General features: G+C 41.1%; 1 protein-coding gene across 1 annotated transcript in view; it reads left to right on the top strand.

Annotated features, from left to right (window-relative positions):
- The window catches only part of TFDP2 (transcription factor Dp-2), a 51,914-nt gene extending 32,398 nt beyond the window's left edge, over positions 1 to 19,516 (top strand). The window contains exons 9-13 of the mRNA XM_063408162.1: positions 1,690 to 1,758; positions 3,378 to 3,529; positions 7,760 to 7,926; positions 11,067 to 11,172; positions 12,084 to 19,516. Coding sequence (XP_063264232.1) covers positions 1,690 to 1,758; positions 3,378 to 3,529; positions 7,760 to 7,926; positions 11,067 to 11,172; positions 12,084 to 12,252 — 663 coding nt within the window. The 3' untranslated portion in view covers positions 12,253 to 19,516. The remainder of the gene's footprint in view (positions 1 to 1,689; positions 1,759 to 3,377; positions 3,530 to 7,759; positions 7,927 to 11,066; positions 11,173 to 12,083) is intronic.
- The last annotated feature ends 7,816 nt before the right edge of the window (positions 19,517 to 27,332 follow it).

The raw sequence follows: 27,332 nt of genomic DNA, 5'->3' as shown, positions 1-27,332 counted from the left end.
GCAAAAATAAGTTTTATTTATCAGTTATTTCCATTATTTTTTCAGCAGGCTAAGAGTTACAGTGTTTTTTGCAGGGATGCCAGAATTTATATGCACAAATGTTGCCTGTCCTTCAGGCCAAATGTGCTATAAATAAAAAGCACAAGTCACTGTATTTACTGCTGCGTGCTGTAATGGCTGTCTGCAAATACATCTCAGTTTGTGACACTTGGGCATTAGGTATCTCAAAAGGTGGGTGGGTGCCTCTGCAGTGCACAACAGCTCCTTTTGTGCAGGGTCATTTACATCAATTGACTTTCTTGATGTGGTAAGAGAAAAGCTTTTACTGTCCTTGTCCATTACAGCAACTTGAAAAATGTATCCATGCAAGGAGAATGACTGTGTTCAATCATAATGCTCCAGGATGGTTTTTTCTAATTCTGGATAAATACATTTTGCATGCATTCATGTGAATGCATTGTCTCCAATATAGGTTATTGTTACAAATATGGAACTTGAATTTCATTGTCTCATCTTCAGTAATCATATGCAATTCACTTTTTCAGGCTCTAATTACACACACACACAAAATGGAAGCCAGGCATATTTTTCAAAAACTGTTGGTTTCCCTGACATAATAGAAAAGAATGTAAAACAAAGCTGCATTTTCATGGTGTCAAAATCAGAATTAATTTTGCTTTTAAAGCTATATAAAGTGGCAACTTTTCTTACAATGTAAATCCATAATAAGATTACCAGTACAAAAATCACTGCAAAAGAGCTTGTTGTATAAAAACCATGCCTGAATGGTATCTGTACTGCTTACTGGTTTTGAGAGTCCCAGCAGAGAAAGCCATCTGAAAGATGCATTTTAAACATTAAAGTGTGTGAGGAGGGAATCACCACAAAGCAATAAGATATCTTGTAAATGAGATAGAGGAGTTTGGGCCAGCTAAGTTTTAAAAGACTACATCATTTAGTTTCAGCGCTTGAATGAAAAGCTAATTTAGGAGTTCAGTATTTTGGGGAGCCAGTGATGCAGTGTTGGCACCAGAGGATGATGAGCAAAAGCCCCTTTCAGCCCCAGTGGCTGTTGTGAGCTCTTCAGCATTGCCCCAGAGGACACCTGCAAACACTGCTGTACCTGCAGGGCCAGCACTGCCCTGTCCCCTCTGCGTGTCCCGGTGCAGCAGCCTGGCCACATCAGTCACTGAACTGCTGCAAGAGCTGCACCCCTGCTTGTTGCTGCAGTCTTGGCACTTTAAGCAAGTCTCAAACAAAAAGTGGAGCTCGCTGGTAAGATACAGGTGATCATAAGCCCAGCCTCCATATATTTATGTCTCTAGTTATGTCTTGCAGCTGGGAGAACAGTGGAACATGCACAATTCCAAAAGAGTGGAGGGCAGAAGGGGAAAACAAACCCCAAAGCATCCCCTCGAGCAAGTTTTTGATTTGGTGCCAATTGGCACTCAGTGCAAGACAGAAGAGGCAGAATGGGGAGCACATAATAGTCTCTTGTAATAATTAAATCCTTACTGGAGTTAAAATTGTTGACAGAGAAAGACATTGCAGTCTGCCAGGGCTGTTTAATGGAGAAACTTTTATGCCCATGCAATTTGCCCCCATTTACAAAGAAAGCCTGTTCAGTTTGGCACAAGGGAATGGACAAGGTAACTAAGTATCTTGACACATTTACATTTATCTTTTAAGATAGAAAAACAGAAACGGATTGAAAGAATAAAACAGAAGCGAGCCCAACTGCAAGAACTTCTACTGCAGGTATATTAAATTTTCAATTTTTTCCCCTATAAATGAAAATATTGAGTGCAAATCCAGCATGTTAGACCTTCTGGAGTTCTTTCTAGATTTAACTAACAGCTGTGACTTACTAAGGAGAAAAGTTTGACCCCTGTGACCTTCCTAGAATATGGCAGGGGGACCTCTTGCTGACACTTTGTGGTTCAGTTTTGCCTGCTGTAAACCAGCACGCTCCATCTGTGTGCCACAAGCTTTCCTAAGCTGAAGCTTTGCCAACCTCAGTGGGAACGGGAACAACTCACAAGTCCCCTTTGTTGATTCTAATTTCCCCCAGAGCTCCCCTGAGTCATTCTTCAAATTTTCTCTTTGACCTAAGCTATGAAGTTCACAGCAGAACTTGTGTAAATGTGTGCAGAGTTGTTTTGGGGAATGTAGACATTTCTGGCTCTTAAGAGTGGAAGGCTGGCAAATCCAACACCTTTACTTTCTTCACATACCTTTGAGGTGATTTTTGGCTTTAATTGCTGAAATATATTTCAAATGCATCTTGTTTATAAGGTAACATTTTATAAACACATAGTTTATACAAGTTATGAGCATTCTTTAATGTTCTAGTCTGTGCAGACTTTTAGTAATTTAAATGTAAACTAATGATTTTATGAGATTACAGGCAATAAGGCTGTGGTTTTTTTCCTGGTTCAACTACACTGATACAATTTTCCTGTAACTGATATTTGCTGAAACTTTCAAATACCTGATGCTTCTTCTTTGTTTGTCACCAAGAGCTGTTTCTCTGCTTAGGGTGCAATTGGGATTCTATCTGTCTGACCCAACACATCAGCAGTTCCTCCAACAGTAACATGAAATTACACTGGTGAAAATAAGGCCCTCTTAACTTTCTAGTCCAAATATGGACAGAATTGACTCCCCTACTGTCCACCACTGTCATTATTGGCCTGATTGTGTTGTTAGCCAAAGGGTTTACCAGTCCTTTGGGATTCTGGCTATCCATCCTTTTCCCCTTAAATGGAATAAGCAGGGCCTCAGGTGGGTAAGTACCCCGACTTCCAGTCCCTCAAATAACATTTCCTAAACCCACCCATTTTCATACATGTGCAGTCAGGTATAAGAAACCGGCAGGCAGTGAGTGGTGTCACAAACAGCACCTGCTTAATAACTCCCAGAGGAGAAATTCCAAACTAATTCTTTTGAGAGAAGGTGGTGATCGATGAGAAGGGAAAGAGAATAAAAATACAGATATGGGAAGTGGGGGAATTTCTGTTTCAGTGTAACTATCTCTTACCCTGAGGTAATTACACATGAAAAGTACCAGGAACACTTCTGATTCCAGAGCCTTTTCAAAGGGATTGGGGAAGCATTCTCCAGCAAGCCTTACTGCTCCTTTCTTGTTTCTTCAGGGAGTGTGAGGGGAACAGTCAATAGTATATGTGTGTAAAAATTGGGTTTAACTTCTGCTCCTGGTGAACTTCACTAGTGCTAAGAGAAAGTCAGGCAGTTTTTGACAAAAAATTAATGAAGATATTGAGAGTTGGTAAATAAGACCTATGAGGTTTCATTTCCTGGAAACACTGATGTCTGCTCTTTTATTGTTAGTGATCTTTTTTTCTTTTGTTTTACAGCAAATAGCATTTAAAAACTTGGTACAAAGAAATCAGCAAAATGAACAGCAAAATCAAGGCCCTCCATCTTTGACCTCCACAATACAGCTGCCTTTCTTAATAGTCAACACTAGCAAAAGAACAATTATAGACTGCAGCATATCAAGTGATAAGTGAGTGTTTATGGAATTCATTTTTATAATTTCACTTTCTTTGTGGACTGGAATTTTTCCTCAAACAACTGAGGGAAATTTTTCTAGTTTACTAGAAGTAATTATTTTATTTATGTTTGTAACTGTCACTTCAGAGGGTTGCTTGTGTTTTTAAATATTTAATGCAACTGCAGTAACAATCTGAGTTTACTAACACTGCCTTACAGTCTCTAGTTAAAACAGGCTGAATTTCAGTGTTGTAAAAGGCACTTCAGGCTGACATTCAAAGAGCATTCTCTGCACAGCAAAATAACTGAATGAAACTATTTACTTGGACAGCACCACCATTTAAAGCTGCCATGTGAATTCTTACTCTTAGTGTGCCGTAAAAATGTACCCAGTCAGAAACACAAGGTTATCCATGTGACCCAAAAGTAACATACTCCAGGTGATGATAACAACTTTGAAAATGGTTTTTAACAGCAAAAGGTTCTCTGAAGGAAAAGATACAGAAATTTGTAATACTGTCTTTGTAAGCAAATTGCTACAGTTGCATTCATATTAATCTGAAAAATCCTCCAGTTACGTAATTGTGGGTGCTTGTGCTCTTCATCCTGTGAAAATATGGCTGAAGTTTGAGGTGCTGTTACGTTAATTGGTAATCGGCTCACAATCACTTTATTAGCTGAAAATAGCTGGCTTTGCTCTAATACTGTAGATTACAGATTTCACTCTGTGCTATGCAGATCCTGTACTGAACTTCAAGTCAATCACACAGCAGAAATAGGCTCTAGTAACCCACCAGCATGCAAAACAGCAATACTATTAAAAGTTGAATTTTTGTAGTAAATTAGACTGACATCCAGTATATTCTGTGACAAAACTTGTGGAATACTCTCATGAGCACTGCAGTTCAGCAAGTTGGGGATTTTAGGATCATTTTTGATTTAGCATAATTACACCCTTATTCTATAGTCACACTGTAGAGGTGTTCCTGCTCTTTTGAACAGGACTCTACATTTCGGTTTGAAGTTTTTAAAAAGTTGAACAATTTCATACTGAAACTTTAGAACTGTTGTTTTGAGTTGTCAGAGATTAATCTGGCATTTGGGATCCAGAGCAGTGTAACACTTCTGTGCTCTCCAACTGTGTGAAAACACTCCTACTAAAAGTGAGCACGCCAAAATTATTGAAGTTGTTGATACTTCAATTTATGTAACTCAGCTCTGGTAGTATGTCACCTGCAGGTCATTAAGTGTACAACCCAAATTAAGCCAGCTTTCCACTGTGGTTATTAGTTGTGCAACTAATTAGTGGCAGCAGCAATAGGTAAACAGTGCCAGAAACTGCTCTGTTTTAACCACTGTCGCACTGATCTGCTAAATAAGGCAGTTAGCAAAGGTGCCCACTTGGTTTGGAGAACTCCCAGTCTGTGGTTTATTGGAGAGTATTTGTGCTGCCTGACTCCAGCACTGGTCAGCTTCAGTGCTTGCTCTGCACTTGGTTCCAGACTGGAAGCCACTCTTTAAAAGGCTTCCATTTCCCTTTCTTCTCCAAGTAACATTTATATAAAGTACTGATGTTTCTAAGTCCAATGGAGCTAAGCTCACAGCATTAGCTACTCAAAATTGTATTGACAGAGGAACTTCTAAAGGAAAGCGCTTGAAAATGTATGTAAAAGGGTGACTTAGTATCAGATGGAAAATTGGTTTGTGTCCTCTAAGCTTTTTCCTATTTGGCAAGAACAGCCAAAACAGAGTGAAATGTCTCACAAATAAAAAAGAGAGAAGTTATTGGCAAGTTTTGTTTAGAGTTTGAGAAGGTAGATGGGTGCCAAGCAGCATACTGGGAATGGCATTTCTGAAGTTGGAGTAGGAAAAACAAAGTCTTCAGGTAAAAAGGAAGTACTTAAGAACTAATTTTAAAGATCAGGCACCTGAATAAGTAAGTCCCATTTAAACAGGAAAAATGTATTTAGTGTATATGGTATTTCTGTATAAATTCTGTTGGTCCTAGGAAAAATAAAGAAAAAGTAGCCAGAATACCTTGTTTTACACAAGCATTCAGACACAATAGATGTATCAGAAACTTGGAAAATTAGAACATCTCTAAGGGGAAATGCAGAAGAGTTTGTGCAGCACTGGGGATACAATGCTGTACATTAGAGAGAACGTGTAGGAAGTAGCTCTTGTACCCTCACAGAAAGTATTGCCTCTAGCAGCAGAAAATCCAGATTAAAATCACTGGTGATCAAATTTGCACTTACCATGGGAAAGGGACAGGAAGTGTACCCAAATTTTGTAGACACAGTATTAATAGCCTCTGAACATGGCTTGTAGTACTGAATAATAACATGGCAGCCCCATAGAGCATTCTGTGAGAACAAAAGTTGATTTCTCAATAACAGCTGAAATCATGCTGGGAATTGCTAGGAAAAGCAGTAAGGACTACAATGTAAAATTAGATGCACACAGTGCTTTATATCTGGAATACTACACACTCTCATGTTCTTGGGAAAAGTATGGCCTAACAAGAGAGACACAGGAGGGAGGTGAGGCTGAGGATATGGAAAGGCTTTGACAGAAGGAACAGATGGCTCTTGGCCTAGAAAGTAGGGGACAGTGAATTCTGAGGTGTCTCAAAAATCACCAGTGATATGGTGAACATGCAGAGAGAACAGCTACACACAGATGCTCATTAAATTGAGAGACATTAAGAGAAGATACCAGGTGATGACAAAAAGAATGTTTTTGTAACAGTCTATGCAAATTGTAATATTTGATTTTGTTCATGCCCAAAGTTTACATAAGTTCAGAAGGGGATCATGTCAAATGCCTGAAAGAAAATCCTCAAATAGCTGTTAACAGCAAAGTAGAAGAAGTGTAGAGATTTCCTCTATCAGTGACTGCAGGCTGCTAGAGACTAAACTGAAGAAATACTGAAAACTGTAAATTTTTCAGTTTGGAAACTTGCTGGGAAAAGAAAATAAGTTACCTTCCTTTCTAACATCCAGTATTTGGCCACAGCCCATGGGAGAAGAAATGCAGAGCTATCAATAAATGCAGCTTTTGATCCTGTGCCTTAAATTGGAATTCAGTTATGAGTCACTAATTACAGCTTGCTGCTGGTAGCTTGGCATGACACCGAGCTGTGCCAGTTTAGGCAGCAGCAATGTAATTGTACCGGTTAAAATTATAACAACACATCTTATTTTCCCTCTTAATGTAATTGTGCTGAAATAAATAAAGGTGCATAAACAATAGGTTTTACAAGTAATATGGTATGAGCCACAGAAGAAATGCTGCGTGTAACTGACAATTACACCCAGCACAAAACATTAGATTACCAACTGAAAATTCTAGGTATAAACTCAAGAGCTGTAAAGCTTCCAACCTTCCTGTTTCAGGTATAAGAAATTAAGTATTAGAAAACAACATAGCTAGACAATGGACATGTGACATGAGCTTGGAGAGATAATGGAAGACCCACCAGTGAGTTATCTTTTAGAAGAAACTGTATCTCACAGATGGGTTGCTTTTCCAAGGAAAAAGAAAAGAGGTACTGGGAACTAAGCCTTATTTTATAGACCAGAACTGTCCAGGCTTTTAATACCTGTGATGACAGTGTAAGGCCAGCCTAAATGCCCCTGCACTTCTTAAAGCTGTCTGAAATGTATATCTCAATTTCTACTTTTATATGCAGCTAAAAACATTTTCAGAGTCCAGCAGCCGAAGCGGTGGGTTGTGAACACACAGGACTCTGGACAGACAGCTTTTCTAGCTGCATCCAAAAAAGAAAAATTATACCAAAGTAAATAGGTCAGTTCACAGGAGGAGAGTTGCACATTAGAACAGAAACTGAAATGTAAAAGCAGAAAAACAAAATAGTTATTTTGGTGACAGGGCTTCAGGTGACCTTATTGTGGCTTTAGAGCAAGTGAAGGTTCATGTTTAATAAGGCCTCTCTCCTCCCCTTTGAATCTACTCAGTGAGGTAGAAAATGTTAAACTTTGTTCCTGCACTGGTGAAGTTACTTTAATTGAGAATGTGCCATTTTAAAGCTGTAGGCATGCCAGTCACAGAAAAGAGAAAGCATTTCTTGCACCTCTCTTTCCTTAAGGACCCTTTACAGAAAACCAAGACTCCAGACGCTTACCTCAGTGCATGCCAAAACCACCAGAGAAAGAATAGGCAAGAAGAGCACAGCTGTGCTTTTTTCAGAATCATCTCACTTGTAATTTTTTACATGCAGATTTGAATACCTCTTTAATTTCGATAATACTTTTGAGATTCATGATGACAGCGAGGTGCTGAAGAGAATGGGAATGTCCTTTGGGCTCGAGGCAGGCAAATGCTCAGCTGAGGACCTAAGAACTGCAAAATCACTGGTGCCAAAAGCCTTAGAAGGCTACATCACAGGTAAGTTAAATACTGTTCCTGATTCAATCCATAACCTTACTTAACTGAAGCAAATTTAATTATATTAACTTAGGACTTAGTATGGTTGGTACATGAACCAGTTGTTTTACTGTTAATTTTGGAAGGTTTATCTTAGTTGTCTTGTTGACTTAATGCACACTGATTTATAACAATGTGATGTGTGAGCTGCATATGAAGAAATTATTTCTTAAACAACTAAGTTGACACCAAGAACAAATTTTTATGTGTTCATATTAATTTTGAGTAACTGAATGTTTGGAGGAGCAAACTGGAAGAAGGCAGCTCTTCCCAAGCTGAGGAAAAGGAAAGAAAAAGAGCATTTTGAACTGGTTGGGTGTAATCCCTCAGGAGCCAGCAGGTGCCACCTGAGAACTAAGCTTCTCTGAATAAAGCAGGAGCCTCCAAAGACTTCAGGACAGGTGTCCCAGGCAGAGGCTTTTACCTCTTCTGTTTGAACAGGTCTGGGCTTAGACACAAAACTCCTTCAGTGTTGCATCACTGGACTAGAGCTGCCAAAATTTGCTATGACTTCCTATAGTTATTGTCAGTGTGTTCTTCTTGCTATACCCACAGCTTAAACTTAGCCCAGCATTTTTCTCAAGTTTCTGGGGGGACTTTAACTGTAAAGGAAGTGTTGATTAATAACTGCATACAGTCCTTTGTTTTTGAGGAAAGGGAACAAAGCTCTTGCCCTAACTTCTCTGCTGCTATATATAAATTAGAATTCAGTTGCACTCCATAAAAGTAGTACATTTTAAATGGCTTAACATTTCAAACTACATCAAATAAGCTTATGTTTGTTAACAGTCATTTGTGTTTTCCTGGTCCTCTTGTCCTGTGGGTTTTAAAACTAAGATTTCATATTTTATTTTTGGTCAATTTTGAAATTACACCTGAGGTCTTCTAATTATACATTCCTGGCCATTTCTGCATTTTGACCTAGGTGTTTTCTTGTGTGCTGTCCCTGAGCTGGTTCTGGGTACTAAACTACAGGCTTTATCTGGCAGAGGAGTTTGCAACAATTAAACAAGTGGAACTATGGAGCAAAGGGCTCAGACCAGAACAGTTCAATGGAAAGGAAGGAGTGAGGTTGCTGGGTGAGCAGAAATACTCCACTGCCTGGGACAAGCACAAACTTGTACAACAGCAGCCAGAGTACCATGTCTGTCTTTTGGGTTGGGCACATCAGACAGGCTCTTAACACAAAACCAAGGCCCACCTTTCTTAGTTGAGTCCTGACTACTAGAAACGAGGCTGCAGATTAAAAAAAAAAAAAAAAAAAAAGGCAGGAAATAAAAATTCTGAGGCACTAAAAATTGGGGTAACAACATCTCACTTTATGTATCCTACTAAGGCAGTGAGTGAGCAGACAAAGTGGTGCCGTTTAGGACTTGTTCTTTTTCCCTGTGTAAAGAAGTGCTCTGCTGTTTACCTGTGTAATTAGTCAAGACTAGAAAATGGGCTGGAGTTAAAACTAACAAGCTAAGAGCACCCACTGCCTGAGCAAGTTTGTTCAGATGTCAACAACACTCCCATGCAGTATATACAAATGGTATATTAACTGCTGAAGCTATTGAGGGTAGTGATTTAGAGCCTTCTCAAAAAGAGTATAAATTCTACCAAGGGTATCTGCTACAGGCTATGCCTAGTACATAACAATTCCACTATTAGATTGGACTGCACAACCTTGGGAAGGTTTATTCAAACTGCTTTCCCTGGTTTTAAGTGTAGCTATTAGTAACTGATCTACACTGCCAGAATAAATTAGTCTCTTCATTGAAGGCACACTTCTATTTTGACAGACTTTTCCATACTGGAAATGCCTTCAACTCCCCATCTTTCACGAACTTCTTACCCCTTGCTCCTCAGAGCCCACTGGAAACTGAATTTAGAAATGTAAGGCAATGAAAATACAAGGCAGGAATATGCTTTAATGAACCACCTTTCTGCCATGCTTCTACCTTGCTCTTCAAAAAGAAAACTAATGAGCTATTATCCAGAAATGTTGATAAACCACAAGATTACTAGCAGTGTCTTGTTATTCTTCTGGCGTATTAAACCATGGAGGTACCATGGAAAAGATCTAGACGATCTTGATAACTTTGTTTTGATGTTAACTTTGTGTCGAGACAGAATTTGTGTAGGTGAATAGAAATGCCTTATCTAAGAAACAAATTAAAAACACACACACACACAAAAAAAAAAACCAAAACAAAAACAAAACAAAAAAAACAACCCACCATAAAGGTAATTGGGTCAGTGGACTTGTTTTGCTGATTCTCTTAGCAGAAATGTGCGTAACTGGCAACAACTGGCAGGCATAACTTGTTAGGGAATTTGAAAACAAGTACTATGGGGGTTGTAAGTAACCTCTTCACATCCCTCAGGGGGCTTTAAACAAACTACCTCAAGAACTCAGCATTATTGCCAGACCATTTTAATGGTCTTAACCCCCCCCATTTCCTGTCCCTAGGGAGGAGAGTGCCCTGCCTGTCTCATATGCAGGGTACAGCAGGCTCTCTCTCATTCTGGGCACCAGCCCTGTGCCATGGTCTGTGCGTGTCCCTAGCTGCTGCCCAGCTCTGCCTGGTGGCAGAGTGGATGAGGAGGCTGCCCCAGCGCGCCATGAGAGCAGCAGGCTGAAACAGCCTTTGGCCACCGGAACACACACAGCAACACAGGGACTGCCTGGGTGGCTCACTGCACAGTCTCAAACCCAACTAAATACAATTCCTTTTGTACCTTCACCAAGGGGGGCAGCCAGGGCACGTGGAGCTGTTGGGGCATTTCACAGGGTCAGGCTGGGGCAGTAAGTTTAAGTTTCCATGAAGGACTCCAGAACTCTTATTTCAGATACCTGTGATTGCGGACAGCCACCAGCCAGGTGAATCTTCTTCTCACAGGGGGAAAAGCTGAGTGCGAGGCTTAAGTGCATCCACAAAGACAGGACATAATTTCATCTTGGTTAAACAGGACACATCTACAGTAGAAAACTCAAGCTACTGGTACCTTCTAAACTAAATTAAGGGATCCTAACTGCAAAGAAAATGCAAAGTTTAAAATTGTAAAAGGAAGAAAAAATGTAAGTAACTATCATAAGCCGTTATGCTTTCTTCTAGATATGTCTGCTGGATTTTCATGGATAAACCAAGGGTTACTTTCAAGTCCAGCACAAGCAGTTTCCCATTTTGTGGCAGCTGGAGGCGCTTACGATGCTAAATCAAGGTAAATAAAATAGGTTTTTTTAAGGATAGCTATATATGCTTGTGGTACTTTAGTAACCTTGCTATTTCATACCTTTTGCATGCAGGAATTGAGGTATTTTCCTATCATGGTTGATTTTGATTGTGACAAAGTCTCTAATTCTGTCTTCCTTGAAGGATAATTATATTTATCCTTCAAAGGATCAAATCAACATGCTTTGAATGGTGAACATACCAGCTATTTCATACCTATGTTTCATAAGAATAGAGTCACTTTCAAGCCCCTTTTCCTGATTAACCTTAAATTCCTGCCTGGGCATGGACTACGAATAGATAATTACATGTGGATAAAAGCCCAGTAATATTTCTGAAGAATGCATAAGAATGTCTGCTCTCTAAATGCACTGCTCTTTAAGCTCTCATGAAAGAAGTTCAGTCCACACAGCTTAATAAAGATTTAAAGTTAAAAACCAACAACCAAACAAAAAGCACCCTGTGCAAAACTCCCACCTAAAATACACCTCAGCAACCGAACTTTGCCTGGAGGTTAGCTGTATCATAAAAAATGGAAACAGGGATTATTATAGGGATTATTATTTTGGAGCAAGTTCTTTCTCATAGCATTTAAAAGCTTCATTTTATATTGCAAACTTTCTGTGAATTAATGAAACTCTGATGGATTTCCCCTTTTTTCCTTCAGCTTAAGCAATTCTACTAGTTGTTTATGAAAAAGAAGTAGTCACCCAATATTCTTTTTTATGCAACTTTCTGATGTTTTATCAGCTCTCCTAACTAATAGCTGTGTTTACTGTAACACTTTGGGATTTTTCCTTGTACATTTCTTCGACTAAAGGAAAAGCTGAGGCCAAAGAGAAAAATCTTAAAACCTCATGAGAAACCCTCTAAACTTCACCCTTTCTGTTGTTTTGCTAGTGAGAATCCAGGGTTGTGTCTGGATGCTGAAGTGGCCTTAGCAACTGGGCAGCTGCTTGGCCCTAGCAGTCAGCAGTCCAGCAGTGCAGCGTCCCGGGGGGAGACACCCTGCTCCTTCAACGAGGAGGATGAAGAAGAGGAAGATGAGGATTCTTCCTCCCCAGAATGAGGACAGTAGAAAATGAAATATACAAAATGCTGCTCAAATATTCTTAATGGGAGTTCCTGTTTGGATTTTACTGGTTTCTTGCCTTGGTGTTCACTGTGTTCGGTGAACCAAAATGGAAGCTTCAAAACAAGTTTATCCTTAGCTGAAATTGAAGAATTGTATAACTGAACACGGAGTGACATGCAGAGGCAGAGCAATGTGGGTTTTATAAACTGTAAATGAGGAAAAGAACAAAGTCCCTGGAGATTTGGCAAAGCAAACTTTAAGTTCATCTTCTCCATTTTGGGACTCTCTGTCTTTCCCTTGTCTTTTTCAGACGGAGAAGAAAACAGTCAGTCAGTAAAAGCCAATTCTTGCATCGTCTTTTGGCTTCAGAAAAAGGGGGAGCGAGCACTTGCAAATGTGCTAAAATCGTTATTTAAAATTATCTTTTATGAAAGTGCTTATAGGGAAAAGGGGCTGTTAAAATGTTTGCTTTTTTCTGTTCAATTTGCTGTATAGAAGATTCTTAAAGTAATATAAATTGCAAGTGATTAAATGAATCTTGAAATAGCTTATATCCATTTTAGATACTCTAAAAGTAACATTAGTATAAAAGGTTCATATGTTCATTTATATTGCAGGCCTAATTTATTATAAGTGATTATTCTTAGCCATTATTAAAACAGGAAACAAACAGTATTCTCTGCACCAGCTTTTTTCAAGGACAATAAGTAAAAAAAAATTGTATTTCTAGATTACAGCATATTCAGTGTAGCTTCTCTTTTACTGTTCTAACTTTATACAATCCCTTTGATGTTAGAGCATGTCTTGTTTTTTAAAAAGACCTCTCACCATGTTAAGGATCTCAGGCAGCATGTTTTCAAGGCACTCTTTTCAAATTTGGGATGGTGGGCAGGTCACATAACTTTTAAAGTCATAGGCTGAGGTTCTTAGGAAAAAAAATAAAATTTCAACAATACATCATTTTATGTTTTGCATTCTGGTCAGCTTGGATTCTGACAGAGTTTTTTATCAGTAACCAGTTGCACTCACCTTGATGCACCTTTGAAAGTTGTATCAAACCACTTAAAATAATCCTTTGCTCAAGTTAACCAACACATATCCCATGTTAACTGTTAAATTAGACTTGCAGCAGGAGGCTGTGTTTTTCATGGCTAACATCACATCCAAGTATAAAGACCTTTAAAAAAACCCCAAACCCCTTGAATATCAATGCAAAATACACTGTAGATGTACTCTTCCCATGGTGTTGCAGCTTCCAGGACTTTGCCTAGCCTCCGAGTTAACTGTTTTCCATGAGGTAAATCCTTCCAGTTTTTGCACTGCCTGTAGGTGGCTGCTCTGTGTCTCAGCTGTCTGAGGCAGCTGTCCTGGCTCTGTTCCTGTGCGGGGGGATGAGGCAGCTTCTGCTGTTCCTCACCTGAGCCCTGGCAGCAGCTACCCCTGGGCTGCTGGCAGCGTCACTCCCACAGCCTGGGCTGTGTCCAGATCATCTTTACAGCCAAACCTGCACTCGCTCAGGCCAGCAAGATCCAAAAGCACCAAGCCTGAGCTACAGAGAGAAAATGAGGCTGCACTCAAGAGCTGCCTGGCTGTGTGCAGGAGTTAGCACAGGGCTGACACTCTCACAGGACAGGTAAAACTGAGGAGCAGACAAGCACCAGCCACATGTTTACATTACAAACGAAAGCATCAGAAACTCCTCACAGATAGTTCAAACTCCAGCGTGTGAGGAGTACCAGCATGTAGGTATGGCTCCTGACTGAGCTCTCTGTTCTACACAAATGAAGGGCAAATGCACAAACTGAAGTGCCGACCCTTGGGGCAAGACTGTTCAGACCATCCTGTGCTCATGGCTCACAGGCAGCAGCAGAACGAGGGCTTTACTCCCCTCCCTTCCACCGAATCTGTAACACTACCTCGATACCAGAAAAGCTTTACAGATACTAAGGAACGTTCTTGCTGAGGGAGTCAGTGCATTGAGCCAAGCGGGTCACTTCAGAGATGGGGGGAGAAGGGAACAGGTACTCCACACACATTACTATGGAATTGTCAGCTTCATGATTGACATTTCATTTAAACAGATCATCACTTTCATCATTAAAAACCCCATTGCTTTTTCAAAAACTGCCCTATTAGTCAGCTTTCATTGGAGAGGGCAGATCAAAGATAACTTATGCATGACTCTAAGGAATTCTTAAAGAGGGAAATAGCTTCCAAAGTAATTCTACCTCCCTCCCCCCAACAATACATTAGGGACACATTTAACTTCACACTTTCTTCACACTTCCCAGTCAAGATCTGTGTAAAAAGAAAAACCAGCAAAACACTAATCAGTTCCTAAAGAGCAGTTTGAACTCTAAGAACCTGGCAAAAAAAGGCTTCCAGCCCAGAAACTGAATGTATTTCATTAGCAGTCAGTGGGCTTTCTGCTTTAAAGGGGAAAGATCTTCAGTGACACCTTTCCTCCACTGGAGTCTGTGCCCTTCAAAGCTGCAGCCTGCACAGCTGCTTGCTTTCTGGCAATACATCATTGATCAAACTATCAAATTTAAAGATAAAAAATAAAAAATATGGGAGCACATAACACTTATTTGACAGTTGAACCAAGCCTTTAAAAGTTATTTTTCCTGGACTAGTTAAACACAAAGTACAAAACAAGTTAGAACATTTAGAAGAGACTTCAAAAGTAAATTCTTTCCTTGGGCTTCTTTGTGCCAAGTACCAGCTGAGGATGAAGTTCAACTGAGGCACAGCAGTCTTGTGGCTACACTAAAGTCTGGGAACTAGGAGAATTTGGGGCCTTATCCAGCCACAGTCACTTGTGTATGATCTCAGGCAACCCTTTCAATCATTCCTGGTGATCTTAGCTGCCATATTTTTAAAAGAAACAAAACCCACAAACCAAAACAGGTAAATGCAAGGCAGCTGCCTCATTAAAGGCAGCTGCTGCAATTGTGAGTAAGGGGGCTGAGAATATTAACAAACCACAGAGCTCCCACGAAGCTCCCGGCAGTGCTTGTGCTCAGCTCCCTCCTGCTGAGAGCCAGCAAACACTTTCCACAATGAAATGGTCGTGACCAAGACTGGCCTTCCCATTTTCTGTTCACTTCCCATCATCATCTCCTGTCTCATGCAACATCCCTCATATTCATTGACAGGAATCAAGCAGCAACAGGTACTAGATCCTACTTCGTATAAGAAAAAGTTAACATTTAAATTTTCATGCAACTTATATTTAAGATAAATTTAAGTGATGTTTCTGTGTCTTGGAAAACTGTCTTGGTTATACATTCAGGAGGCACTTGGCTGCAAGCAATATAATACTGTATGTAAATGCCTTTATAGCTATAGTGCAGTAAACAACTTCATTTCTGGACTAACTTTGTGGTGCTTGAAAAATCTTAATTTGACTTAAAAAAACTTGTCAGCTCCACTATCTAGATGAAAAATTACAAGTGGGAGACAGCATTTTTCTATTATGTGGAAATCTGACATAATGTTTGTGGATTTTGATACTTAAAATTGTATTAAAGTGCACCAGTCTTATTTCTAATTGTCAACAATCCACCTAATCTCAGAAAGTGTATGTATCTAGCAAATAAGACCAGTTCAACTGAAGGTATGACTTAAACCAACACCATTAAACCCAGTACAAGCCCTTCTGTAGGTGTTTCAGTTTTGGTTAAGGGGCTTTTAATTTTTAACCTACAGTTTGCAAATACCCCGAAATCCTTTTGAGTAGCTGAAAATTGCCAAGGATAGAGAATTCCCACAGAAGGGCTTCTGCTGATCGACTATGTCAGCCTGAAGTAAAATTATGTAAAAAGGCCTAATAACCAAATTTTAATCCTTTTGGTTTTTTAAAGAGAAACAAGGCCTTCAAGTTCATGTTCATACATGAAATAATGCTTGAATTTAGAATTCCACAGTTAAGGTTTAAAAGCTCAAGTGCTCTTTCTTTTGACCAAATCCACCATTTTAATTCAAGAGTATGGCTGAAACTTAACCATATTTGAAATCTGGGCAATACTTCTTTTTTGTAGTTAACTGGCCCTTTTCAGCTGAAAATAATCCAGGCAGTTGATTGTAAAGACTTTCCTTTTAGTGAGTTAAAGATGTTTGGGGTTTGGATTCATTTAAAAACAAAGCCAGTACCACAGTGTATGGCATAGAGAAAACAAACCAAAGCAAGCTATCTTCTGCCTGACCCACCTCATTTATAGATTTTCATTGCAGGAATCTCTCAGGAACATCGTGATATTAAATAACCAGATGTAATGAGCTGGGGAAAGACTATGCGTGCTTCTTTTAATGTGTGATTTAAAAAATTGTAGTAATAGCCATACTTCGAGGTGACATCCCTCTGCTGCAGTTGGTGAAGGTGAGGCTTCTGAGGCTGAAGGTGTCTCAGGTGTCAGCACTGAAGTGGTGCCTCTTGCAGCATTACTGGTGAACAGGGGAGGGAGAGGCCAAGCATCTGTTTATGGAGATTTGTTCTTTAAGATGTGCCACTTCTTGAATTCTGGCCTCTGTCTGCAAGCAGTGCACCAATGAATCATTTGTTAATTTGTGCACATCACACACCAACCTGAGCACATGAACAGCTCTAAATACTTAATTTTCTGCTGGCAGGTGTTCACACAACTGATCCTGATACCATAAAACTTCATGAAACTCATTCCTTAGACTTAACATAAGTTCCCCAATCAGATGATCTCTTTCCTGTTTAGCTGTTAGAATTTCGTCTGGTGAGTATTTTTAAGAGGCTGTGAGTAACTCTTCTTCCCCCCATCCAGGTATATTGCCAAAAAATACCCATAACCAATGTTACTCCTAGTACTGAAGGGGCTGTTTATCGAAGCTCTTCAGAGTCACTGTCCACCTTTAATACCTTGTCTGTCCACCCAGAGATCAGACAGAACCAAAACTTTTATTTCTGCTTCCATACTTTTGACAGTACCGAAGAATCCAACGTTTAGGATAGCCACCTAAACTGCAGGACACCAAAAATCCTTGCTCAAAATTGTGCAGAAGTAACAGCTGAGATCTAACCATCCAAATCCCAAGGGAAAGCTTGCTGCTTAGGAACACTATGGAGCAAATAAATACTTCTGCATTTATCTAAGAAGAAAAGCAGACTGACCTGGGTCATGTCAGTATCTGTAACAGCCACAATAATTCCCAGCAGATACAGGAACCTCCCAGTAGCCCAAACCTGCATCTCTTCTTAGTCTCCTGTATTGGCTAGAAAAGTGCAGTCACTTAAATCTGATTTCTCTAAATGCCATTCTTAAGTACTCCACACTTTCCAAGCACAGGTACGTTAGATATATGGACACCATGGGATAGCAGGATATAGCAATGTCAAATTTAAATCCAGTTTTAGATGCCAATCCAACTCATCTATGCAGAAACTTTTTCCAAGACAAAATGAGTCTTTCCTGGTGAGTTGGTTTTAGCCCATTCTCATCTCCAGGCTGAGTGAAACACTCGTCCCTGACCTTGCCTGGTTCCTGTGCTGCCCCTGCTGCCCACCCACACAAGCCAGGCAGCCAGAGGGAAAATCACCACACACCCACAGCCCTCCCTGCAGACAGTTTCAGGTCACACACAACTACACTGAATGGCCACAGAAGTGAAAATGATCAGAAAAGGTGAAGTCCGCAAAAGCAGTCTCCAGGCTTTTTGATGGGTTTGTTAAATTGCTATTGCAACTTTAACAATCAGTAGATTTGGTTGTACTGATGCAGGGAGTAAGTGAATCTCCCAGAATTTCCCCAGGGAAACACCAGCTGAATCACAACCCATCACACAAGTTTCTGAAACATTCCCTTATCTTAAAGGCCATGCTGTGTATATGAAAAAACTTCAGAGAAGCCTATGCAAATGTTATAACATACATTGTTGACAAATGTTGTGACTGTATCTCCCAAGCACCTACTGTAAAAGAATGAATCCTGCTTTGAAGGAACCTGCAAGAAGCAGGATGTGAGCCTGTGCTCAGTCCTCAGGCCCTGACTGTAACCCATGCCCTGGGAGCAAGGCCCAGCCTTTGTGTTTGCATATCCTACACGGCATCAGGGCCAGCAAGCACAGGCAGAGTTTTACACCAGGGCTTGTTTGTTGGCACCTGGGGGATGATCTGGCAGTGGGTGAGTCCTTGGCAAGGCCTGGTGCTGAATTCTTGATGCTGATGTGCCATCAGCCCATGTTGTGAAGGTGCTGCAACATGCAGCAAGGGGCAGAAAAGGCAGGTCCAGCCCTCCATCCCCCCTTACAGTAGCACTTTTTAATATCCACTAGATTCTACATGGAAGTAATTGTAGAGACACTTCCTTTTTATATTTAAAATGCAGAAACCACTTGAAAGTCCATTAACTTTTAAATTAAACTTTAAGAACAAGGCCAGTCATGGACAAAGCTATTTAATGACCTCCAACACTGAACTCAAAGCAGGGTTTTGTAAACATGGTGGGTGGGAAGAGGCAAATCCAATTACAAGTATGCCAATTATATGGGATTTGAAGTTTTAATTAATTTTTTTAATCTACTCATCTTGCTCTCCCAACATGTGTATTGGCACAAAGTGTCACACAAACACTTCAGTGGAAATTTTTCTCCCTTTTCTTGTGCTAAACTCTTGTATCTTCAGGAAAGCCTGAGTTTCCCACTCATCTTCATTCGCTGTATATTTTTGAGTTCTCAATAGATTTCTTTCTTTCCAAATACCTATAAATTAAAAACTAAAGTTTTATTTTTGCAGAAAGTCTGCTATTAAGCTATGCTGATTTTTTGTCCTGATCAAATAGTGTTAATTTCCACTACCACATTGTACGTGGCTAGGAGTAGTGTAAAAAAGAATGTGGTAGTATTTTATGTGCTTTAAACACTGACAAAGATATAAAGAAAAATGCATATACAAAGTTTTACTTTCCTAATAGGAACACTGGCATTAGCAAATAGTATATTTGAACCAATAGGAAATATTACTTTGTAGTAGCAAACACTTTGTAAATAAAAACTTGTTATTTTTTTAATGGAAATTTTATAGAAGCTTTTTCTGTATACTCAACTGATCCCATGTTTACTGAAAATGCTGCAAGTGGGAATTGTACATTGCAAATGGGGGTGGGGAGCAGACAGTCTGACTGAGGTGAAAGCTGTGTATGCTTTGGAGAAGAACGTCCAGTTTTATGTGAACTGAAATGTAAACCTTAACTGTAGAAGAACTGAATAAAATAATTTCAAGGCAACAGGACCAAGCTTGTCTTTGAGAAGAACAGTGCAGAGAAAAGGTTGCTCAAGGTTAACACTGCCAAGTCTGCATACCTTGGTAGGAAAACAAGGAACTGCCCTGCTTTACATAAATATTGCACCCTCTGGTTCTTGAAAATATCACAGTCTAGCAGCTGCATCCTTGTTGGCTTGTCATTCAGAGAAACCTCCTATGTCACTGTCCAGGGAGAGATGCTGGAACTTCTGAAATTGTTACATTTTGTTATCTCTCAAAATGTTTAGGGATGTTATTGTCGCTATCCATTCAAGACAAATACCTAATCTATACATAAGAGAAGGCCCCAGAAACAGGGTGTGTTCCCCTGGTTTTGTGCTAGATCTATCCTGTTGAACACCCCTCAAACACCTATAGACTCGGAACGTGCATCCTTCCCAACCCCTTCCTCCTATTTTGGTACCAAGAATCCAAATGACAAGAATTTAGGCAGCATTAGATGTTGCCTAATTATGCCTCTTCATCCTCTGTGTTGGTTTTCCAACTCTGCCAAACACGAAAACACCAAGTAATGTCATGTGCTTGCTTTTCCCCACATGCACAGAAGACCCAAGACTCACTACTTTTAATCTCAAACCAGCTAAAAGTAAAGGTTAAAGACAATGGCAGAAGACTTAAAAAACTGTGAATTCATTCTTATGGAAAAAACCCAGACACTCTACCACAAACTCCTTTCATCTAAAATGCAATGGCTTATTTGGGAAGGCATTTTCACTGACAGATTTAGCAAATAACCATCTAAAACTCTTGCAATGTCTTTTTTATGGGAAAGAAACATGACTGCAGAAATGAGACAATGAGAGGATATAGCTTTTACATCAGCAATAAAGATATTTAGGACTTATTTATACTTCTTTAAAAAAAAGTCTAAAAACCCTTACCTTTGTTTATGTCAGTGCTCCATAAGTTGCTAATCAGAATGATTCTGAAACATTAAGCTGAGGGTGAACCTGGTTGGAATAAATACTCTCTAAAGAATCCTTAGTTCTTTGTGCTGTTTTCAGCTGGGGATCTCCTCCCCAAGAACTCAACAAAGCAACAGAGGAAATGTGAAAGCACAAAAGCCCACTTCATCTTTTCTAAGAAGTACTCAGCATGGATATCTAAGAAGTCTGCAAATAGTGCTCTCTGAAATTACAAATACTTTTGGTCAGAGTTTCTCTGACTGCCCAACCAGATACCATCATATAAACTAGCTTATGTTTTTCTTCACATAAGTAAATCTGTATGTTTCCTAAAAAAAGGAATCAAGCACAGGTAACTGCTTGAGGATTAAGGTGCTCTGTACTAATAATGGAAACATTAGGACAACAATGAATATTGTCCTTAGTTAAAAATAACAGTATTTAAGACTGTATCTTGTTGAATTCCACAAATTCTGTTAGAAAGCAAAAATATCTGAAAACATTCAGGAAAAGCAGAAACCCCTCAAATTTGTGTAGGTTTATAATTCATTAAACTGTGTCTCAAGCCCAAGTGTAGGACAGGAGATCAATGTGAACAATAGCTCCTTGTCCGAGTGCCGTGTCACGAGTGCCGTGTGATCCGTGTAGGTCGCTCCTGAGCAGGCTCAGCTGTGCTGCAGCGCCCGTGCTTCTGCCGGGGGAGGGACCCGTCTGCTCGGGGGGTCCCACACAATTCCTGCTTCGGCTGGAAATCAGTCAAAAGGCTGGAAAACCGAATGTCCCTGGGACTTCTCCTCGCTGAACCACAGTTCAGAGGTAACAAAACAGAAGAAGCTGTTCTGTGTATTTCAGAGCTTCCCATCTGTCACAAAGGTTAACTCAAGCCTGTCAGACTGAAGGTCCCAAATTGCTGAAGGCACTGCTGCCCACTGGTTCTTACAGCTGCCCCTGGACACTCACTGCGGGCTCGGTTTTACATTTCAAGAATCCCTCAGCAGCCACGCAGAGAACTCACAGACCCATTAAAAAACTGAAAACCATTGTCCCAGGCAAAGCCATGCAGGAAGTGCTAGAAAAGCCTGCAACAATGAGATGACATCAAAAGGAAGAAGTAAGCAAACAGAAGGGTTTGTGCTCTTCCAGCATAAGGCAGCAAACAGCTACAAAAAGGCAAAATTATCTAAGCACCATTCATGTACAATACATACTCAACCCACACAGCCAGTACTCTCCCTTGGTTCAAATGACCTGTGCTTAACCCGTTTTCATCGTTGTGACATTAAAGTCCAGGTTATGCAGCAATGACAGCATTACACACAAATACTACATTCAATTAATCTGCCACCGTTAACTGAACATTATTTTTCAAGTATTGAATAACAAAAGTTACATTTAACACCATATCATGTAAAAAGCAGCAAACTGCATTTTTACAGCAGCTGCTGGCATAAGCAAGATAGTTATTTTTAATAAATAAACACCACAAGGACGTAAGTATCTTGGCACATTTAGAAGTTAAAAAACATCTCAAATGAGTAAACCCCACAAAAACGTCCTAGCATTGACCTGTGTACAGTTTAAGCCTCTGGCTCTGCAGAGTGAAATTAAAGCAGCAAGCAGAGCTCCCAGTAACAGGACTGGGCTGAGCACACGGAGAACAAGTTCCTGCAAGGAAGGGCAGGGTGTGAATGCACCTCAGACAGCCCGCACCGCACCCGCGCTGCTCTGCGGTGAAGGTAAGAGTTATTTTTTAAGGCGGTGGTAAAAGAGAAACCAGTGGAGCTTCAGCAACTGCCAGCATGTTTTAAGGCCACAACTTAGGTAAGCATCAGAAAGAGAGGTGTTTGCATGTTGATGTGTTTTGTTAAGAGGCAATTCTTGTGCTTTAAATCTACTGTTTTGGAATGACAGCTTTTCACCACAACACCCGTATTACTCTCCTTTCCAAGAAACTGCATCCCTGTCTTGGGGACCCGGCCTGTATTTGCCGGGTTCCCATGTCTGCCCCTGTGTGTTCCAGCTGGGGACACCTGCGCTCCGGGCCCGCTCTGCTCCCGGCGATGGCAGAGCCTGTGCCGCTTTCAGCGCTCACTGCCCTGCACAGCCCTCCCTGCTCTGCCCCCGCCACCGCCTGCGCAGGTTCCGCACGCCCTCCGCGCCCCGCAGCGGGGCCCCGCGCTCGGCGCCTTCCCCTCCCCGGCTCCAGGGGCGGCACAGGCCGGGACCCGCCCCGGGACCCGCCCCAGGCCCTTGGGGCCGAGCCCAGGCTGGCCGGCAGCCTTTGGCTGCGGTGCCACCGGGAACGGCACCTGCTCCGCCGCCGGCCCGGCGCGGACGGCTACCCCAGCCCGCCGTACCTCCCCTGCCCCGGCCCTGCCGTGCCCTGCCCGCCGTACCTGCCCCGGCCCTGCCGTGCCCTGCCCGCCGTCCCTGCGCTCCGCCGCCGCTCCGTCCCCTGAGGGCCCGGCTCGCCCCTCACGGTCGCGCGCGGTCCGCGAGCGGCTCCGGGCTCCGCGCGGACGGAGAGCGCCGGACGCGGCTCCTCCGCGGGGCTCGGGGAACCCGGGGAACGCCGCTGCTAAATCCACCTTTAATAAACATTCCTGACTTCTGAAGAGTTTGGAATTAGCATCTTAACGCTAAGATAACACTTCCACGTTAGCATAACCAACTCATTAAGTATTACTAATACTAAATGAACCAAATTGGCTGTAACTGTTGCTAATAAGATGTAGGTTAACACAGCTGCTGGCTCTTTGCAATCAGGTTGGCCAGGCTGATGTAAGCCCGGGGAAAGCCCAGGTTTTTATTGTTATTACTTTCAAACCTTCTCACCTTTTGATATTTTCTCATCATCTCATTTGCATGACTAAAGCCAGGTTCTAAGCATTCTACCTAAGCTTACAGACTTCTATTTAATGTTCTGCCAAGCTTCTACCTACCGTTTTCTGTCATCAGACAATGTATTAAGTCTATTAAATTAAGATTGGATGCGATAGGGCTGCTCTGTCTAGAGGCCATTGCCAAATGACTGAGTCAACTCTATCAGAGCATTTATCAGATCACTATTTGTTGGCCCTCGAGCAGCAAAATGAGGGGCAGAAGCTTTTGCACTGGCAGAGACCTGCTGAGGTTTGTGCATTAACTGCAGACCCTTCCAGCACATCTAACTACAGCTGTGAGTGTGTTCCTGAGACGCTTGGTATTGACCCATCTATTTATCTTTAGGAAATGGGTTGATTGGCATGATGACAAATGGCCACATGCACCACCAGAGATTCAACAATTCCAGGAAACAAAGCAGTCCTGGATGGTGAAGATTTTTCAGAAATAACTGCAAATTCACTCATTTCATGGAAGAGTGCCCGTATTTCAAACCTTTGGAAAATGTATCACCAAGCAGTATATTTTCTGACTAATGAACCATTCACAGTTAAAAAAATACACTGAACTAAGAGATAATTTTAAAATTATAATAATAATTTTGAAATATAATTGCATCCAAATATACCCCACTCTGATTACTAATGGATATAATCCTCCCAACTGGAAGCTCTTTTGTTTCTATTCAGCTGGTTACACTTGTGTTAGAAAAGATTATACCAAAGTATCAGCAGCAAAAAACCCCCAATGACACAGGAGACTGTCCTCTCCAGTGTTCAAATTCTTCAAAGATAAAAAATCTGAAAGTAAAATGTAGTGAAGCTCTAAAACAGGGTTATGTAGGAGAAAATGCCCAGGCTGTACCCTGCTCAGCACTCCCTGGGCTTGGCGGTGTTAAACTGGAGAAACTGCAGAGATTTGTGCACACTCCCCCTGGCCCTCACTGATCACCAGCAACCACTCAGTCGTGCAAGGGCTGCTACAGACCCTTCCTTTCCATCACTGGGGGTGCACTGTGCTTGTTCCCAAGGAGCTTGGCAAGCAGGGGAACACTGAATGTTTTTTGCGATGCAGGAGGAGTTAAGGAGCCATGTGCCTGAGTTCCCTGCAGATAAGAACAACGTGAGTCCCCTGACAAGCCAGGCAGGCAGTCTGGCTCAGCAGATAGCAGGAACATGAACTGAAGGGGCAAAGACATCTCACAATTCCAACAGCCATTCATATCCTAGGGAGATTTCAGAGAGCTCTCTTGTCATGTTTTAAGCCACGGCTGCATTTCTCTTTGTCACAGTGCATTTGACAGTTGCACTGCTGAGTCTTCATATGCAAGTCAGCCTACAGCAGTTTCCAGTAATGGCATCTTATGCAATTTCTGACCTACTTTATAACATTGGGGCATTTGGAAACATGAGATCCACTGCAGCAGCTTTCTGCTCGACAGCGTGACACTGCAGCAGGAAGCACAAGTCTTCAGACAAAACACATGGACCCACTAAAATACAGGTGACAGACTATAATTTTCAAGGTATTTGTCAAGCCATTAGGAGACTCCAGATCAACCATCATATGTATTATTTTTAGCTAGGGACCATGCACATTATTTCAAAAAGATCAAATGGTGAAGTCAGTAAGCTCTGACATAGGCACTGACCTGCGTGCTCTTTCTCAGCCCTTCTAGGCTGCAGTTTCCTGAAGAACCCCTCAAATGAGAGCTTGTGTGTGTGACTGATGATGGACCACGCCCGGTTAGCAGTACACGAATCTTCTCTCTTCTCCCACCAGCCAGCTGTGTTCAGAAGAAAGGTGTCTTCTACACATCCTCCCACACTCCAGCAATAAATGGAAGATCTCTGAGAACTAAAAGTTTTATCAAAGAGGACCTTTGATACACCTTTATTGATTCCACTAGCGAATGTGAATTTAACTACTAACAGGGACCTAACACTACTAAAGGAAAGAGAGCATATAGAATCATTCCTACCATTAATTAGAACTAAGCCTTAGACGGGAGAAATAGTAAGGAGAAATGTGGATTACTATCCTTTCCTTCTCCCCCATGAGAAACATGACTCCAGACACATTTCACTGTGTGGAAATTTCAAATTTGTAATTGGATTAAAGTGTCTGGCCACAGTTTGAGTGAGCCAGCAGACACTTGTCACTGCAAACTATGTAGAAGTTCAAGGTCTACAGAGAGTGTAGACCTTCAGAATACTGCTGGAAAGGTTGGCTTGTTTTTTTTTCCTCACGAAGTTCTGTTATTAAGGGAAGTTCTCAGCATGGTTGAAGCAAAGACACAGCATCATGCAGACAAAATAATTATGGCCAGATGACCAGTACTATTCACCAACAGCTATTTTACCTGGTTTCTTCAATGGACAGTTATCACTCTTGCCCTGCCATTTCAGTCCAATTTGTACCTTACTGCTACAGTGCCTCAATGAAATATCTTTCACTATTTTCCTGCAATGCCTCAGCTTTAGGTGAGGGTATTAGTACTACTGAAAACTAAAAGCATTTTAGTATACTCTTGCTTTGGGGTCAATTACTTTCTCTGTCAAATGAAAGAGGTTTTATGTAATGCTGTTATTCACTGAATTCTTGTTTTGTGTCCTTTAAGATAACTAATGAAATTAAGAGGATTCACCTGTAGGTTAAAACATCACCTTGAACCTCAGTGCAAAGCCTTCTACGCTATCAGCTAAAGATTTTCTATTCCCATCAGGTACAGAGCTAGATCTGACCTACAGGCAAAACTGAACAGTAGTTTCTGAACACATTTATGCCTTGTATATTCTATTAAAACAATGAAAAAAAAAATCCATAAATGAAAGATTTTTCATGGTAGATGACATTAATAGAATGTTTCTTCTGTAAGAAAAAAACCACTAGTTTCCAGGTATACTAACACAAACTGTAAATCTAAATTTATTAGAAGGCTTCAGTAATTTGATGGCAGACTTAGTGTGAATGCTGAGGTGTTTTAACAAAGTGTCCATTTAGCAAGATGATTAGCACTTCCACTAGCAGGGAAGTCAAAGCTCTGCCTAATTGCAAAAATCTTTAAAGCTTTGAGCATTCTGAGGGTTTGAAATCCATACTCAGAGCTGCCCACATACTCATAGCATCTCAGGTTTTTCCAGAAAACCTTAAATTATGCAGTTTTCTCCATCACAGGAGACCCATCTCATTTTTTAAGAAGGCCAATGTGCACCCTCTGATGCAAAGTTCTTGTTCAGCTTCAAGCTCTATTTAACTCAATCTCTCCAAAAGTACTGATGAGTAAGTTTCACAGAGAGGTAGACTTAAATAGGGCAAATCCAGGTTCAGTACCAGGTTCCTGATAACACTGCATTTAAAAAATTGTAGGGAATCATTCAGGAGGACTTGGTGCTGAGAAATATATTTCCCTTTCCAAATCTCCTACTGAGAAAGAGGCAGGGTGCAGGGGATTAAAAACACACAAAAAAATACCCACCTTCCCTACTCGCTTTTTTTTCCATACTGATTCACAACTCCTTTAGTCTACAACTCTTCCTTCTCCTCTTCATTTGCATGCAGATTTTGTCTCTACTGCTGGGGAACTATTACAGCAGACATTTCAGGACAAAAGGAAAGAGTTTTCTTTACTACTGTTCTACAAGCAGCATCATCCCCAGCTGGAAGTAATTGCCAGTCAGTGCAAAACGTCATCTGTCCTCAAAGGATTATCTTATCCACTGCATGAGGGGTGTAAATAAAACCCCACAGCTCATTTTGTCTCTTGACAAGCCTCTCCTCAGCCTCCCTGTAACCCTGTGCCTGTGTTCATGTGGGGGGCAGGGGGAGCAGGGCATGGCAAGGAGAAAGCACCTCAGCTGATTTGGACACACACTGGCAATTTCACAGGTTTGAAATTAAAAGTCCTTGTTCCAGATTTGAAGGCACTAAAATTTACCCAGTAAGAATTTACCAGTATAAAAGTTAAACATTTCAGGTTTCTGGTAACACGGTAG

Source organism: Prinia subflava, chromosome 11 (assembly GCF_021018805.1).
Source record: "Prinia subflava isolate CZ2003 ecotype Zambia chromosome 11, Cam_Psub_1.2, whole genome shotgun sequence".
Lineage (NCBI taxonomy): Eukaryota > Metazoa > Chordata > Aves > Passeriformes > Cisticolidae > Prinia > Prinia subflava.
The sequence above is the reverse complement of the archived record's forward strand: the minus strand, read 5'-3'. Positions and strand labels throughout refer to the sequence as shown.